Source organism: Drosophila santomea, chromosome 2R (genome assembly GCF_016746245.2).
Source record: "Drosophila santomea strain STO CAGO 1482 chromosome 2R, Prin_Dsan_1.1, whole genome shotgun sequence".
Taxonomy (NCBI): domain Eukaryota; kingdom Metazoa; phylum Arthropoda; class Insecta; order Diptera; family Drosophilidae; genus Drosophila; species Drosophila santomea.
Genome location: NC_053017.2, coordinates 16182664 through 16199759, shown reverse-complemented (window position 1 = coordinate 16199759; position 17096 = coordinate 16182664). Strand labels below are relative to the sequence as shown.

Sequence of the window (17096 nt, the reverse complement as noted above, 5' to 3'; positions counted from 1 at the left end):
ACTTCGAGATGAAATGGAGACTTTAAAAGCACAGTGCATACTTTTATGCACTTTTTCTAAGCATTTCAAATCGATTTCTTATTAAATATACCAAGAAATAATATTTATATGCCAATTGTAGAAATGGAAGTAAATAGCAACTAAAATGACAGTATAAAATTCATGATTTTAGGAGTGCTTTTTCGCAGTACACACACCCATCATCAACTGTCCCCGCATAACCAGTAGTTGTAGTACTAGCAGTAGTAGACCCTGACGAAATCTAACCAAAAATGTCCTTTGTCCATTCCTCCCGCCCCCCCTCTTTTGGCCGCTGCTCCTGCTGATGATGCGCCTCACAACTTGTTGTTGTTGCCGCTGCCCAGAATACTTGTACAGCTTTGAGTTCTTGTCGTCGGCGACGGAGGGCGTGGCCACCGCCCACCGCAAATTGTACATTTTCGTGTTCGTGCTTACCATATTTGCTCGCTTCTAAAGTTTCTAGTTAAAATGTAAATGTAAGTTGAGTGCCCATGTAAGACAACCCACACGAACCTCCTTTCCCTACTTTCCTTACTTTCCCGACTTTCCCTACTTTTCCACTGCCACTTTTCATATATCTAAACATATTTGCTTTATTTGGGTCTATTTTGATTGCAGGCGCAGAAAAGCAGTAAGCACCCGAGAAAAACAAGTGAAGAACAAGTATGAAAATGGGACAAGAGTCGAGCTGAGGAAAAACTATGAGTAAAGAAAATGATTATAGAAAGGAAAAAAAAAAACAACCACTACAAAGACTGAAATTTTTAAGCTTTTAAAATCGACAATATTTCTGATAATTTCGATGCGTTTTTTGGTCATGCTTTCGTTTCGTTTTGAGATGTTGTCAGCGTCAAACTGAATAATTGATTGATAATTTTCGACATTAACTAACTGATATACAAAGATGGAGTAAACGAGAAAAGTTACTAGCAAAAGGATCCTGCCATAAGTCAAATGGAAATTACGGTTTTACACTCACACAAAGACACACCTACAGAAGAAACTATTTCTATTTCGAGCTAAGGTTAAGGTAATCTAACGATATGGATACAGATACAGATATGGATATGGAAAAAGATACAGATACGAATACGGATACAGATGAAACTGCAACCACCTAAGTGAGAATCTGACCAAAGGCAATGTATTTACCAAGCTCGTGAGGCGCAACGATTCGATTATGTTTTTCATTTGGTTCAGTTTCCGGCAACTCGTCGCTTGGCCATTTCGGGTTTGGGGTTGGGAAGATCTTAAACGAATTTGTATATTACTTAGCCATATTTGTTCGACTAAACTAGCGTAAGATACGAGTATATACACAATTAGCAGTCCCTGTTTAGGTCATAGACAAGTATCGAACCAACTTAATATGATAGCCAAAACCGATAGAAACCGAAATAAAGTTTCGGTAAAACAAATAACGCACAGCATGAACGGATAGGCTATATGGATATAGAAGTATATACATACATAGCTTAGGGCGACTTGTACATAGAAGAGCTTTAGACGATAAGTATGAACCAGCGTTAGTTTTGATTTTTACTCGGCTCCGATTTTGATTTGAAATTCTCTATTCGGCATTAACTCGCTCTTGTATAGATTGTGCGTTGGCCTAATGTTTACGATAAGCAATACATAGTTATATATGCATATGCGTAATTATAAATATATATAGACACATGAAGTTACTGCATTGAGACCAACATGCTCATGGTTACTTACCCGTACTTAGCGTAGGTAAGTTGGTGTGGCAAGTACTTTTTTAGTAATATTGCAGAAATTCATTCTCACAGAAAAAAACGAAAAACTCAAAACACGACTCGTTGCATTTAGTAAACATATTTATATCCGCGAAAACTGCCATAATAAAGCGAAAATCAAGGAAAACCCAAACGCTTCACTCAGCCCGAATCTAAAATAGGTTTGTTCAACAGAAAAAAATAAACGAAAAAATGGAAAAACATGGGGGATAATGGAACGAAAATCTTAAGCATTATTCTCACCCACACACACACTCTAAATATTTTTCTAAGGATTTTCTCTGCAAAAGTTTTTAATGTTTTCATCTTAGGACAACAAAAGGAAAATAATAAACATTTTAGCAATGCAAACTGGCATTGCCATTGTAAATGAACTAAGCCGAAACCACAGAAAAATAACTATTAAACCACAGATATTTAAAAGCTACTAATGCTCTGAGCTTCTAACTTTAATGAATGAAATGTTTTTCGTTGCGTTTAGTAGTGCTTTTTTGTTTAGACGATTATTGTAAATAATTTAAAGATTATGTGAAATGTTTTGTATGACAATCACATGATGTTGAGTAAAAAATATAATAAAAACCAAGCAAAGGAGGAAATTCAATGGACACTCTGAAAAAAAAACGGAAAAAATATGAATCAATTGCCATTGCGGCAATTAAGAATTGAAATAAATATTAATTGAGTACTTAACGAAAAATTCACTGTAAAAATATTAATACAAAGTAAATAAATATTCGCGGTAAATATATATATACATAAATAGATAAACGACTTTTACAAAGTATTCATACAATAAAAGAAGATTTGCGCTTAACCATCATTCGAATATACCAAGTTCAAGGTTCCATTTGTATCATTTCAAACGCAGATTCACGAGCTATCGAAATAATTCCGGAAAACAAACAAACAAAGAATAAAAGAAAGAAATTATGAAAACAAATTAGGTGTAAACACATAAAAAGTAAAATGCAGTAAATAAATGTGATAAGATTCTTTAATAAGCAAAACTGAAACTTGTGTGGACTTTTATTTCGGGAGGCGACTGTAAAGGGGGCAACAAAGGAAGCTGTTCTTAGTCGAATTCGACTTCGAATGCTTATGAAACACAAGCTTTATTTGTTTTCATTTCGAACGCGAAATGTTTTGTAGAGCGTAAGTCGGCGATAAGAAGAGAGTCTTGAAATGAGCATTGCGTTCAACTAGTCGGCTTTCGGATACCCTTTTTCGAATATAGATTTTATTGGTAAGTATATGTTCAAAGAGTTTATTACTTCAGGACAACGTTTATACGAAAGTATAGAAAAAAAGCATATATGGATTATTAGATAGTAAATAAAACCCTGCGACAAACGCCTTACTATAGTAGGCTAAGCCAAATTTTAAAGAGTGAGAGCAGTGCCAAAACATATGTATGCCGCACACAAATTTTAATCTCATTTACAATTTTATTAAGTAGTATTAAACAAACCGCTGAGCGAGTCGCATTCATAAAAATAACATATTTACCAGTAAAAAAGCTGCAAATATGAGGACTTTGAGACTGGTGCTCCAATTCCTGCTCCCCAGTTTGGTGCTGGTTTCGGGATATTTTCGCCATCACAGGAGCTACAAATACTCCCCGGAGCTGATGGCCGAGCTGAAAGACTTTGAAAAGCTGATTCCCACAGTGACCATCGACGAAGTGGTCGCCGAGCATATGATTACGGATTCCGGATTTCGCAAAGCCATTAAGTTTTTGCGCAGCTCCGATTTCAAGAGGCTGCAACAGCGCATTGAATCTCTGCCAGAAGTTGTGGATCTGATTAACTTTGTGCACCTCAATGACACGACCCAGAGAAGTGTGGCAAAGTACTGGCATCGGAATAACACATACAACAGGCTTCGCAGGTCGGCTCATCATGACCTTAGGGAGCAGATTGTTTTGGTGCTATTTGAATCGGGTTCAGAGGTCACGCAGTTGAGTTCCTTTACCAGTTTTGTGCAAGAAATACTGACGCATCTGCCCCGTGATCGATTTGTGGCTCTGATCAATGAGAAGCGGCAGAAGAGCGCTTTATTCGCTAAGTTCTATCAGGCTCTAAAAAGCGCCGAATTCAAGGCGAAATCCGAGGCAGCATGGGTAAGAAACTAAGAAAGTGAAAAGTATAAACAACAAAATATTGCTTTATTAGCTTCAAGAATCTTTACTTTCTACAAGTTCTTGGTCATCCTAAGCAAATGCTTTTTTCCCTGAACATTTTTTCAATTTGCCAATTTCAGAATACCACCAATGTACAGAGCGTGGTCCAAGAACTATCGCGACACGCCATCGATGCCCAGGATCTGAAGACCATTGGCTATGAAGTCATCTCGTGGGGTCCAAACGTAGTGTGAGACCTTTCCTTCGAGTTAAGGCCAATAAAACATTGTGGTGAAGCTAAAACGACTTGGGTCTTGGGTCCAGTTCTATTGGCTTGTACAAAAATATGTGGCTTTGAAAACTCCAGCTGGGTGCATCGTTCATGCCAAAGGGCCAACTGATAAACGTTAGCCGGAAAGTGCAGTAAAAAACCTAAGCGAATAATTCAATATGACAAAGAGCAAACCGACACAATGCCGGGTTGCATTTCATTTTCCGTATTGATAAATGGAATGGAATATCGCTGCTTTCGCTCAGACGCACACCTGTCAAAGCCAGGCGCACACACAAACACACACATCCACTCAGACACACACACACACACACTCAGACATACGAGCAATTTAATTTGTCTGCATTTTTGCTGTGGCTATGTTTCCTGCCATTTCATGGTGGTTGTTTCAATTATTTTATTGTCGTACTGCGATAGTTTCGAATGCAGTCCCCCGAGAATTCTGAAACCTATCCCCAAAACATACACTCACCCACTCACCCACTCACCCAGCCACCCACACATGCAACCGTAGACCATGTACGTATACGTATACGTACGTATATATATACGAGTATAGCCACACAGCATGAGTTGACACATGAAAATTGCATGCAATTAATTGCCCGCTGGCGTACTTGTACTCCGACTTTGGTTCGAATCGAAATCAATATGCAGACTGGGCAAACAACTGTTATTAGACATGATATGCCATGCAATTTGCCCCCAGTTACTGGCCCATAATCCCAGCTTTCGGCCCTCCGGTTTCTGCTCACTCTCTGGCTTAGTTCATTTAATAATGGTCGCCACGTAAGTACAGGTCCTAGATATTAAGTGTGTAGTACTTGTGGGATTCCGTGGTGGCGACACTACGGTTTTGCATGCAGTAAACGTCAACGATGTTCATTCGGTACTCCGGATTGTACAGCGAGGCCTTGATGTATTCCATTGGGTTTTCCGGCTGCGGCCACAAAGTGGCCAGTCCGCGTGCAAAGGCGTACGTGAAAATGGCCTCGGCCATCTGCAGGCTGATGCACTGGATCTTCTTCATCGGCGGATAGACGTTCCGCTTCTCCAGGTCACAGGGCCACACCAAACTGGCCAATCGCTCGGCGGCCACGCAGAATGCCTCATCCGGAATGGTGGTGAATCCGGCCAGCATCACGCCGCAACTTATCCCAGCCACCAAATAGCTGCTGGTGCAATGCCCCGGCTGATACCACTTGTTGGCATATTTCAGCGGTGGCAGCTTCGAGCCCGAGATGAAGATGCAACGGCCCTTGGTGTAGGAGAAGGCATCCTCCGCCGAGCACTCGGCCTGTTCCAGGGGTCTAGATAATGCAAATATTACAGGCTGGTCCGAGCTCTTCTCCATGGCCCGCAGGACATCGGGAGTAAAGGTATTCGGCACCAATGAGCCACCCACCAGTACGTTGGGCTTCAACTGGTGAATGGCCTCCACCAGGTCGGCGATGGGCTCCCGGGGGTTGGCGAATTCCAGCAGCTCCTCGGGTATGTCCTTCCTGCCCATTACTATCAACCCGTGGGCATCGAAGAACCAAATCTTCTCCCTGGCCTTCATTTCGATGAGACCCTCGCGCTTCAGCAACACCATACACAGTCGAGCCATGCCAATGTTTATGGCCTCGGCTCCGTAGAACAGGAATACGTTGGAGGAGAAGAAGACTCTCTTCAATCGGTTGCAGACAATCACTCCGGCCAGAGCCACTGCAGCCAGGCACTGGAAGTCCACGTCCACGATGCACTGGCGGTCGCGGTACAGCTCCAATTGCTTCTTGGCCTTCTGGGCCTCGAAGTCCTTGCACAGGATCAGGGCACGTGGTCCATACTGCTGCATCACGGACAGTGTGAACTCCTTAAACAACTGGTCGTACAGCTCCTCTGAGGCACGTCGCTCCCTCAGGCCCGTATACATTGGATCTTGCAACAGTTCCTCGTTGTTGGTGCCCACATCCAGCATCACGCTCAAACAATAAACCGGATGAATGCCGCCAAAGACGACGATCTGGTGCAGATTGGAGAACAGTACGGGCATCTCATCCACACCCAAATCACCCAAGCTCAGAACAGAGGCACCATTGCTCACCAGCAGGCAGCGAACACAACGATGCGGCCAATTGGCCAGGATTTGGGGAACGTGCCCCAGATCCTTAATACAAATGTACAGACCCTGGCCCATCGAGTGCAGCATTCGGTGGACCCTGAGCAGCTCCAACGAGCCCGAGACATCCGTCATGGGCACATAGCGATCGGGATTGGAAAGCAGAAGGTAGTAGAATAGTCGCCTATTTCGACGCGACAGATAGGTCAGATACATATACCGCTGCACGTTGGTGGTAAATGACTGCATAAATTTTATGCAGATCTCCAACTGCTCATCGATGGTTCGCACTGCCACCGGAAGTAGTCCGTGAATGGAGAGCACACGCCTTTCGTTCAGCGTGAAGGCCAGTCCCTTGTTGTAGTTGGACTGGCCTAGCATCCAGCGACCATCGACCATGGATCCGCTCAGACGGGTGTCCATTTTCCAGAAGGTGTCCATGTAGCGGGGCATGTAGTCCAGCATCTCGATCTTGTCATAGTTGCTCACGCACTTCAGCTCCTTGTCCGTGTCCTTGTCCTTCTCCACCTCTGCCTTCCCCTTTGCCTTCCCCTTATCCTTCACTTCATTTCTCTTTTTTTCGGTCGACAGGCGACTCGTCCTGGGCGACTTCTGCATGGTGTCCTTGGGCAGGACGATGTTTTAGGTTGGGATGTGTTATTGGATATGTAGGCTCTAGCCAAAACGGGGAGGTGTGTGCGTGTGGGATATTACAGTCCGAACAAGACCTGAACCAATACTGACGAAGATAGGGTCGCCTGCTAGTTCATCTCCCACTCATTTGCATACACTGAGCCAATAAGTGTACAACGTTTGTGCCGATTCCTTTGGAACTCTGCATTTCTTATCTTAGGTATACCAGAAACCTAATTATCAAACTTAAAGAAATAGATCAGCTTGATAGATCTTTAATTTTAAAAGATGTTGTAGAAATGAATAGAATTAGATAAAATAATCAATTAATATATAAAAGCTGAGTTTGATAAAGCTCTAGAGTAAATAATGATAATAGTTATCTTTCTGGGAATTTGCATTATTTCAGGCTAGGTAAAGTGCAATCAACATACTTAGCAAATGGTAAGTTGAATAATGCACGCTCGTAATGGAATCACCACTTTAAATGTAATTAATTTATATTTTCCCCCAGTGCAGCAACCCGAAACGTAGACCAAATTCTAGACCGCATCCAGCATCTCCATTCCCCGCGCTTCGCCGCATCCACATCCGCATCCACATCCGCATCCACATCCAAATTCACATCCACATCCGCAGCCACATCCATCCGTCCCACCGGGCATTATGCAAATTGTGTTGCGCACTTTGCGGCGACCTCAAACTCGGAGTGACATCCTAAAATGTCGCCACTTCCGCTTCGGATCTAGACCCCCTGTCCCTTCCCCTTACCCTTACCCCGCGACGGACAAGTTTGTCAGAATTTTGATGCAAAATATCAACAATGTCGAGGGCTTTTGGGAGGCAAGGAGTGGAGTTGGGGCAACATCAAAAGCGCGCAGACCGTGCCAAAGTCTTGGCCGCACCTTTTATGCTAAATACGCGCGACAGACAACACAGCCATTGCCATTTGTGGCCATCCGAAGTGCACTTGGCCAGCGGAATCTTAAGTGGAATGGCAACCGAGTAATATTTTTTGGCCCCCAACTGAGTGTGGAGAGGGGGGGTGAAAAGAAACCGAACTGGGGAGCATGGCTGAGCATTAAAAAACAAAAGGAACCGAATGGCCCGGCCATAAGCGGCTTAATTTCCTGGGAAAATGTCTGGATCTGGCTGGGGTTGTCCAGCCCCCCAGAAGCCACCCAACCATTCGGCACTCCCCTCACCACTCAGCACTTCCACATTCCGATAAGACTAACTGCGGGGGGAATACAAAAAATTTAAATACAGCAAAATTCCATAACTAATTGGAAGTGGAAAAGCACAATACACACTACGGACTAGAGTCCTTCCGAAATCCAATTATCTACTGAGATGCACAAAACTCTGTGGGAAAGGCAAGGAAAGCCGGCTGGTGTTGAAGGATATGTGGCTGGGCTGGAGTTTGGGGTGGCATGGGTTGGTCAGATGAATGTGCATCACAAGTTCATAATGAAATCAATTTTCAATCAATCGTTCGCATTGCAAAGTAGCAGCAACAGCAACAGCAGCAACAGCAGCAACAGCCAGGTTGTGTTCTTCCCAGCTCTCCTGAGGGATACTTTTGCTGCCGGTTTGTTTCGTTTTGTTTGGCTCTCTGCTCCTTGCTTCTTCGTCCTTCGTCCTGGTTCCTTGGTCCTTCGGAGAGTCGGACATTTGCACTTTTTTCGCATTTGCAGTTCCAGTGGCTTGCTTTTTTAGCCCTCCGTTTTCGGCCACGGATGTGCTACAAATTGAATTTCTGCCGCGGGACACATTAAGCGATCGCCTGCCTACGGCCTTTGGCATTTGAACATAAAAATTTATGCGATTCGAGCGGGATCGAAATGGGAATCGATGTAGGAATGGGTAGGGAGACTGTGGGAAAGGGGCTGCAGGTGCTGGTCCTGCACAAAGAATGTTTATGCGTCGTTTATACAGAACAATTTGAATATTTTATGGACAAAATTCGATTTCGGCTCCCTCCCGCCCAGTACGTGCACTAAAAAAGTTTTGCATATGGAAATTGATTTCCTTTGACCACACATACCCGTACTCGTGCATGCGATAGTCCTGCTATAAATACTTGTGCGTCCATTTCCATGTCCATGTCCACATCCATGTCCACTTTTTGGTCATTCACACGCACGCTTAGGCAATGCCAAAAACTCTGGTCAATTCGCTGCTTGACAGTTGTCAGCCAAATAGAAAAAGGAAGCCCAGCAAATATATACGCCGACAGCAAACAAAAAAGAACAAAAGTAATTTGCACCTCTGCGAAAAAGTTGCGAAACCTGGCCATTTATATTCACCACGTGGCACTTTTTTAGAGCCCCACAAGCTCTCTAAATGCACAGCAAAAATAGTTACTTCACATTATCCATATTAGCAAACAACATATATAAATAGAATACATTTAAAACTAAATAACTTTTAAACTAATTCTTTGTCCATGTTATTTAGTTATATGATATGCATTTTGGGTAATGCCTTTAAAATGTCTATTATTGATATATTTATTTCCTTAACTTGATAGTATGAGCACTTATTATTTGATCTTTAATATTGAATCAGCTATCATTTTCGCCCTGTGTACGTGCACACGAACAAACGCTGGTCCGGCATCTTATTATCGAAATGGTCGAAATTGGTGAAATTTTTACTTTGAAAACTTCAGCAGGCCACAAATCAAATCGAATAAACTCCATATGGATATAGTCGCATTTCCAGCTAAAATATTCGCCAACCTAATACAGGCAGTCAGCTGGCAAAAAAAAAAAAATAAAAAAATTGAACAAAAAGTGGGAGAAAAAAGTGGTAAGCCCTTGGGGAAATTGTTGCAGTTTATCAAATGTTTTCGAATCGCATGTCGTGGCCAGTGCATTTTGGCATTTTGGCATTTTTATTGAAATTCCCATTTATCCAGCGCTCTGGGCATTTAATGAATGTGTCTCACTATTTCACTATTTCACAATTTCGGCATTAACAATTTGGATAATTTATGGGCCTCGACGGGTTAGCTATGATGGCGCAATGAAGTGGGCCCCACTCTGGTTCTTAAATCATTTGGCTAAAATGCGAAATTGAAATGCTCCTGGCGCAACACTCAAATAAATGTCACATGACTGTCGGTGTTGCTGCTGCTGCTGTTGCTGTTTGCCTTTGGACCCCAGGCCTCGCACAAAACAGCTCAAAGTGAAAAGTCTTAAATAAAAAATTTATAAGCTTAATAAAAGCGATGCAGCAAACTCCGATGCTCAGCGAGCAGTGCTGCGAATTTCTGTCGATTCCTTGTTGTTCACATATATATGTTTATATATATGTATAAACATATATATGTTTGTATACTGAGCACACACGACAAACTTTCAAATCGGGAGCTACGTGCGTCAAAGCCAAAAAGCCCCAACTTTATATCGCGCTATTTGCCCGCTTTTCCCAACCTCCGTTCCATTTTTACCCCTGCTTTTACTTTGGCAACTTCAAAAGACTTTTAGCTTATTTTTTAAGTCCCCTCTTTCTTTTCGATGCTGCTGCCGCTGCTCTTGCTCTTGCCTTTGCTATTTTTATTTTTATTTAATTTTATTTTATTTTATATACTACACTTTTGGCCAAGTTTCTGGTGCAGCAGAGTTCTGGTGTCGTTGCCTATTTAACCGGAATTTAGTGTTTATTTGGTTTATATCGGAAGTCCCATTGCCCGCCAGTTGGGCATAAATATTGGTAGCACACAAAAAAAATAGAAGCGATTGCAAGCGTGGGCAGGCTGAATTATGTAATTAACTTGTTGCACGCTTGCAGAATGAAGAGCGAAAACTATTCGCAATCTGGGCAAAACTAATCGCATGTATCCGGCAAATAATTCCGCCACAAACGGAGCCGCATTAGTGGCGAATTAAAGGACCCATAAACACGAAATCAGCGCATGCCAGGCGCTTCCAAGGAGCCAAGTCCGCATAAAAATTGTTAACGGAAGCGAAAATTAATTAAGCCACAGGCCAAGGGCAAAGCACGCACTGCCACGCGATGGAAGGGAAAGGGGGAAAATCGTGGTGGGGCTGGAAAAGTGGGCGGGGACATCGGTCGTGCGGTGAATATCGGTCATCTGAGGCTGCGGCGCTCGTCATGGAAAATATTGAACGCCTGCCTGCTCCGGAGACCGAAACGCGCTTTTAGACGTGCTCAAATATTTGCCAAACGTGTCAAAAGCGCCGGAACACTCGGCTCTCTTCAGTTTGAAGGACTCAACTGGACGACGGGGGGCATCCCCAGTTATCCAGTAATACAGTTCGCCATACCCCACAACCCCCAAAAATAGCTAAAGCCCCAATTGAGTGAAGGTTGCGCAGGCGGCAGTCGGCAGTCGGCAGTCAGCGATGACCTGTGTGTGTAAGGACATAATTTCGGTTTTTGTTACGGTTTACTGACATCCTTCGGCGGGACAGGAGATGGAAATCAAAGCCAAAACCGAAATATTGATTGACAACTGACGGTGGGACAAGTCGGCGTGCATAAAGTGCATATCGATTGATCTGTCCGTCTATAAATAACCAATATCGTAATCAAAACGTCACGGTGGGGGAATAACGTCACAGATATGTAGGCAATCATTAAAGGTTGCTTTCTCTCCGAAAATAAACCCATTAGTGCGATGGGCGGTGGAATTCAAGATGCATGTGCTCTACAAATGCGCAATACAGTTTCATGAAGATAAATTATTGTGACCTAATTTGCAGCAAAAATAGAAATAAACTACATGAAGGATGTTAGGTTGAAAGATTTGGCAACCACTTTATTTACTATTTACTTGGGTTTTTGAATGTATCTATCTTTCTTTAAGCAGCTTACTAATCTGCTGACGCTTCGATTTCGGAGACATGTACCCAATTAAACAACACTTCTTGCGACGTGCAACAAAAGTGGAAACCAAGCTGGCAAAAGAAAACATTAAGTGTGAAGCGGATTACAAGAAAGAGGAATGGAGCTGCTCCAGCTGCTGAATCTGGCAAGAAGTTTTGGGGACAGGCCGCCCGGCAAGGAATCGGGCCTAGACAAGTTAATTTATGGCAGTCAGTGAACCATCCCAGATACTACAGGCAACGTCTGCTGATGCCACAACTCAAAGTGCTCCCTGCAGCCCGTTTGGCTCCCTTTTCCTTCGGCTTTCCCACCATGCAATCCCTGCAATCGGATTTACCACTTTGCTCCAGCACTCTCCCCTCTTCTGCAATTTTATTTTCTTCTTCATGGTTTTTTTTTTTTGTTTTCCTGCGCTGCGGCTGTTTGTGCGAAAACTTTTGCTAATTTGCGGTAATGTTAATGCTGAACTTTGCACAAAATTAGTCAAGTTCTTGGCGCGGCTCGACTTGGCGCTGCGGATTAAGCGCCATGTTACGCCAAAAGTGTTAAGTTGGAAATAAATGTTGACACTTGCGGTAAAGCGGCGCTCTTATGCCGCAACATAAACAAAAGGCGCCTGGCCAAGAAAATCACTTTAAAACACATGGCGTCGTGGGGCTAAAGCCAGGCAGCATGAAATTAACTGGCCTCCTCGTCCTGCCAGGATGCACTTCATCCCCATCCCCCATCCCTCATCCTCGTCCTTGTTCTCGTCCTCTTCCTTTCCACTGCGACGGCCCCAGGTGCGTGTGTACCGCTGACTTTGCCGGACTGCAGTTAATTAAGTCGCCGCCAAGTTGGGCCGAAGCCACCTTTATGGCAGCTGAGGTATGCCAGGAGCTCGCTAAAGTATTCTGGTTGGGGCAAAATTAATTTATAAGTTCGGTCCGCTCGACACACTTGGCAAAAACTTCCAACTCCACAGCGGGAGTTTATGTAATTTACATCATTATACTATAGCTTTTAAAATGGCATTGTTTGTTCAATCGGATATCATTAGCTTTAATTTTGGAATTTGGAAAGTGTTCTGTGCCTAATAAATTTAAAACATCATTTACCATAATCAAAGCCGTTTTAAAGCAATTTCAGTTTATCATTAAGGACATTAAGAACATGTGGACATTTAAGAGCGATAAAAAATCGGTAATAGTAAATAAATTAACCTAATATAGAATATTTATTTGTTTGTGTTCAAACTAATAGTCATGCTTAGTTTTCCTCTAATTGTTTAGTAATTTGTACTGATTTCAGGATTTATTCAAGCCAATAGCTCCCGCAATGCAACTCTTCAGTAGCTAAGGTAAAACATATCTCAGTGGATCAAGATCACATACTCGAAACTAATTAAGCAATTACAAGCGACTTAAATCGAATTAGGTGCAATTTCTCGGAGTGCAGGAGATAACTGGCATGGCCAATTGTTTACGGCTCCAACCGACAAAGCGACTAACCGACACCGGCAAACTTTGAGCCCTCGAAACTTTGCGCTCCAAATTCATAAAGTGTCATACGTTACGGTGGAGTCGGAACGGTACGGAAGTCTGGGTAGTCTGGGTAGTCTGGGCCAAGTTTTAATCAAGTTGGGGGCTTAGTCAAATAATTTATGTAAAAAATTGAGGTGCAACTAAAGTTCGGCCGCCTGACGTTGACGACGATGGATACAATTATTATTGGTTTGTAGGCAGAACAATTTACGGGCAGCCGCAGCAGTTGGGATGGTTGTAATAAATCAAGCCAAGTGAATAAATCATATCTGAAAACGCAGGGCGACGATTGTGTGCAGAGTGTGTAGAGTGTGTCACAGTTGACACATACGGCAAACGGCAACGGCGACGACGACATGAAATAATGACATGAAAATTGACAATTTTATTCCTACTTAACTTGCTGAATGAGCAAATGAATACATCAGCCGGAATGTGAGTGTGCGGGCACATATGCATGTATTCACATATTTTATGCACAGTTTGACAAGCGAGCGAGCTGGAAACGAGACCTGAATGGGCGCCTGAGCGATTGACTGACTGGCTGGTTGACTGAATGACTGGTTGACTGAGTGACACATACACACACACACAGTGACTAACCGGGTGACATTCACGCCAGCTGTCAAAGTGTGAGTATCACACTCAAATACCCGCCAGGAGGGGTGTGTTTCTTTGATTTGCATCGGCGGAAATGCAGTGGTCCAAACCGCCCACAGGATACACGCCCATTTCCATAATTTACGAGGTCAAGGACTGCTTAGGCCCCAAGTCGTGTTTTATGGCCTATTCGAAGAGAGCGATAAGCCATATAAATCAAAATTTTATATACTTAAGTTAGCTTTAAGATGCACTCTAAAAATATCAAGCAATTATTCAAAAAAGTTTCCTAAAAAGTAAATTATTTCATCTCTGTTAACTTCTTTAAAGTTCTATATGTTTTGATAACTTTAAGCTTTACGCACTCACAATTTGTGTATGTTATTTTCCGAGTGTTGTGACCTCACTTGGCTGCACTTCGGTCGTGAATTCCCCCAAACAACTGGGTGTTTTCGTTGAACGTTACTGATTAAATTAAATAATCGCTCGGACAATCCGATTGTCAGAGTCTAAAATGCTCTCCAAAGTCTCCACAAATCCGCGGACAAAAAAGTACCGTGAGAAGAGACTGTCAGAAGTTCAGAATCGGCACAGAAGATCACATCGGCAGTATGAATCGCGGTCAGCTGTTTTGGGTTCTGGGCGTTTTTGCCACTGGAATTTCCCTTTCGGTGGGTTTTCCACAGGACGAACTAATCAGGCCGAATAGTGACGAATCTGATGTGAGTGGCATTGGCTTCGTGACCCTCGATGGAACCGCCAGCGAAGAGAGTGACGAAAGTGGACAAGGCAATGCGTCCGATGATTTAATATTTTTGAGTCGTCAAAAACCAAATCCGGTAAACAATTCCGTTGATTTGAGCGCCTTTGTTGCTCTGATTCCCCTGCAAGAAGTCCAGACCATAGCCGCCCATTATTATCACCACGATTCGGAGTTTCAACGGGACTATGCCTTCCTCACCAGCAGTTTTTTTGCGGACATCAAGCGGAAAATACTTCAACTACCGGAAGTCCTGGAGTTCACCAACTATCTGGGTGCCCACGGTCTAGATGTGGTCCAGGTGATGCATTCCGTGGCAGGAGCGTTCAAACCCGCCATTCTGACCTTCGCTGCGGTCAACGGTGCGTATGAGTATTGACTTTTGTCTAAATGCTGCCCTTAATTATTGGTATTATGAAACTGCAGTATGTGAACTTTTTATTCTATAAAGTTCACAATAAAATATAATATTATTTGTTACAAAGGCATTTATTCATTCATTACCTCAATGTCTAAAATCTAGTGATAACTATTTCGCTTCTTTCAGGGCCTACCAAAGCCACAACCATCGAAGATGGCAGCTCCGTCGCTAGAGAAGCACAGACTGGCCTCCATGGGATGGTGAAGAGGGTCCTGGAAATTCTGCCGCAGGACCAACTGTACGCCCAGTTCTTCGACGAGTTTGAGAGCAACAAACAGTTCGCAGCATTGGTCGACAGCATTAGCAGTCCAAAGTTTGGCAAGATTTTGAGCGGCTTGCAGGTGAGTTGGCAATTGGTTCCCGGGTCCACCATGTGGTAATTGTATTTCAGCCAGGGGACACGCTTTGTTTGCTCGATGGCCCCAACCTCCTCCTAGCTCCTGGCTACGCGTGTGTTAGGGGAAAATTGTTTAAAGGAATTCCATTCGACTGCCAGCTCCATAATAATTTCCTAGAGGGACGTGAGAAAAATTCCCGATTGCTTTATTGAGTTTTGGCCAGGAAAGGTACAGGTTAAAAGTGGGCAACCTTTATATGCGATTCCGTATACAAATCAACTTCCGTTGATGCCACAGAATTTTCAAGTGCCACCGCCTTTTCTTTTTTTTTTTTTTAATGCTTTTTCGGCCGCTTTTCGTAGTGCTTTTCCATTCGCCTCGCTTCTAATTGGCAATTGAGCTGGGCTACGTGAGGCACATATTTATGAAATCAAATCGACAGCCAGCAGGCAATTTATATTTATTTTTCCCAGCCCCGAAACCATATACATTTATCAGCCATTCCGATGCCGATGGAGAGTGTTTCTGATAATTGATTTCGCCACACTGATTCACGTCTCATCTTCTGCATTTCAGAACTCATTGCCACTGCGAAATCTGCTACTCGTCATGCACACGAACAACATCTATGTGGAGCGGATTGTGGAGTCCGTAAAGTCGTACCTATCCATCTCCAGCTTTTAGTTTGCTTAAGTCTTGGGGGCTTATCTTCAGCTCGCTGGTGGGTTAAATGTGGCGAATTAACTGCAATATTTTAATTAGTTTTTGCTGCATATACTTCTAAGTTCAAAATATCATTTCACCCTAATTTTGTTTATTAACAATGTGGTAAATATCTTATCACTGAGTGTCCCGTTTATCTGCCACTTTTTGCCCACCAGGAGCACAGGAAAACGAGCCCCCATTTAGTGTGTAATAAACGGAAGGGGAATCCTTTAAAGACATTCGTTTGTCCTGGTGGCGGGAAATCGATGGGAAGTGGAATTATTTAGCAGCAAGCGCCTCCGGGGAATTGACAACGGCAAAAGAAACTTGGGCATATTAATAACATTGCAGGCATCCCCGAAAAAGGCTGGCAAAAAACAAGAGGGTTAAATGACGTCAAAAGTTTATCTGCGAAAAAAGTTGCCACGGCTGTTGGCCCTGATTTATGCCGCCGAATGCCAGGAGACGCCTTCAACGACGCAACGCAACAGTTGCAACTCTCTTAATGTCGGCGTTTATTTGAATAAACTCCAACTTTGATTTCACAGGCAGCGAGCACGGCAAAAAGTTGCAAACTTTTTCGGTTAACTGATTTCCACACAGACCCACACCTGCAGCCTCGCGCTTTTCCGCTTTTCCGAGGCGCGGGGCAGAGCAGAGCGGTGAAAACAAAAAATTATTTCCTTCTCGCGCCTCCCCAGGAGACTCATAATTTAGCCCGAGTATATCAATAAATTACGCATGCAGCGGCAGGTGGAGGACCAAAGGACCCAGAACACCCAACCAATGGGGTTGCTGTCGGAGATAAAAGTATTGAAAAAGTATCCAATTAACTGCGTAGCTATGATGCAACTTTGACCATTCCACCTCTGCTCCGCTTGGTGAGGCAGTGGGGGAGGGGGGTTGATGGGTGGTGGGTGGTGTTTGTTCGCATCTCATCTCGGGGCAACCCAGGTTAAGTCA

General features: G+C 43.4%; 4 protein-coding genes across 6 annotated transcripts in view; 3 read left to right on the top strand and 1 right to left on the bottom strand.

Moving 5' to 3' along the window:
* LOC120445285 (semaphorin-2A) overlaps nucleotides 1–2389 on the top strand; it is a 47227-nt gene extending 44838 nt beyond the window's left edge. For 2 of the 3 annotated variants that reach the window (XR_005615739.1, XR_005615738.1), the window contains exons 15-16: nucleotides 366–497; nucleotides 640–2389. The gene's annotated coding sequence lies outside the window, so the exon portion shown is untranslated. The remainder of the gene's footprint in view (nucleotides 1–365; nucleotides 498–639) is intronic. The other variant, XM_039625587.1, reaches the window with a different exon arrangement.
* An 810-nt stretch (nucleotides 2390–3199) lies between these two features.
* Nucleotides 3200–4206, top strand: LOC120446358. The gene is made up of 2 exons (XM_039627289.1): nucleotides 3200–3903; nucleotides 4044–4206. The coding sequence occupies exons 1-2, from the start codon at nucleotides 3310–3312 to the stop codon at nucleotides 4155–4157; spliced, it is 708 nt and encodes a 235-aa protein (XP_039483223.1). The 5' UTR covers nucleotides 3200–3309; the 3' UTR covers nucleotides 4158–4206.
* A 746-nt stretch (nucleotides 4207–4952) lies between these two features.
* On the bottom strand, nucleotides 4953–7043 carry LOC120446356 (NADP-dependent malic enzyme). The gene has a single exon (XM_039627288.2). It carries the CDS (start codon nucleotides 6912–6914, stop codon nucleotides 4998–5000), a length of 1917 nt encoding a protein of 638 aa, XP_039483222.1. The 5' UTR covers nucleotides 6915–7043; the 3' UTR covers nucleotides 4953–4997.
* A 7452-nt stretch (nucleotides 7044–14495) lies between these two features.
* LOC120445202 lies at nucleotides 14496–16354 on the top strand. The gene is made up of 3 exons (XM_039625437.1): nucleotides 14496–15031; nucleotides 15217–15431; nucleotides 16005–16354. Exons 1-3 carry the CDS (start codon nucleotides 14521–14523, stop codon nucleotides 16110–16112), a joined length of 834 nt encoding a protein of 277 aa, XP_039481371.1. The 5' UTR covers nucleotides 14496–14520; the 3' UTR covers nucleotides 16113–16354.
* The last annotated feature ends 742 nt before the right edge of the window (nucleotides 16355–17096 follow it).

What these genes read in the sequence shown, in the direction of transcription:
- LOC120446358 (XM_039627289.1), top strand. Translation starts at nt 3,310, where the DNA reads ATGAGGACTTTGAGACTGGTGCTCCAATTCCTGCTCCCCAGTTTGGTG. An exon ending in CGAAATCCGAGGCAGCATGG is followed by an intron (nt 3,904 to 4,043) that starts GTAAGAAACTAA and finishes TGCCAATTTCAG; the next exon opens with AATACCACCAATGTACAGAG.
- LOC120446356 (XM_039627288.2), bottom strand. Translation starts at nt 6,914, where the DNA reads ATGCAGAAGTCGCCCAGGACGAGTCGCCTGTCGACCGAAAAAAAGAGA.
- LOC120445202 (XM_039625437.1), top strand. Translation starts at nt 14,521, where the DNA reads ATGAATCGCGGTCAGCTGTTTTGGGTTCTGGGCGTTTTTGCCACTGGA. An exon ending in GACCTTCGCTGCGGTCAACG is followed by an intron (nt 15,032 to 15,216) that starts GTGCGTATGAGT and finishes CGCTTCTTTCAG; the next exon opens with GGCCTACCAAAGCCACAACC. An exon ending in AGATTTTGAGCGGCTTGCAG is followed by an intron (nt 15,432 to 16,004) that starts GTGAGTTGGCAA and finishes TCTGCATTTCAG; the next exon opens with AACTCATTGCCACTGCGAAA.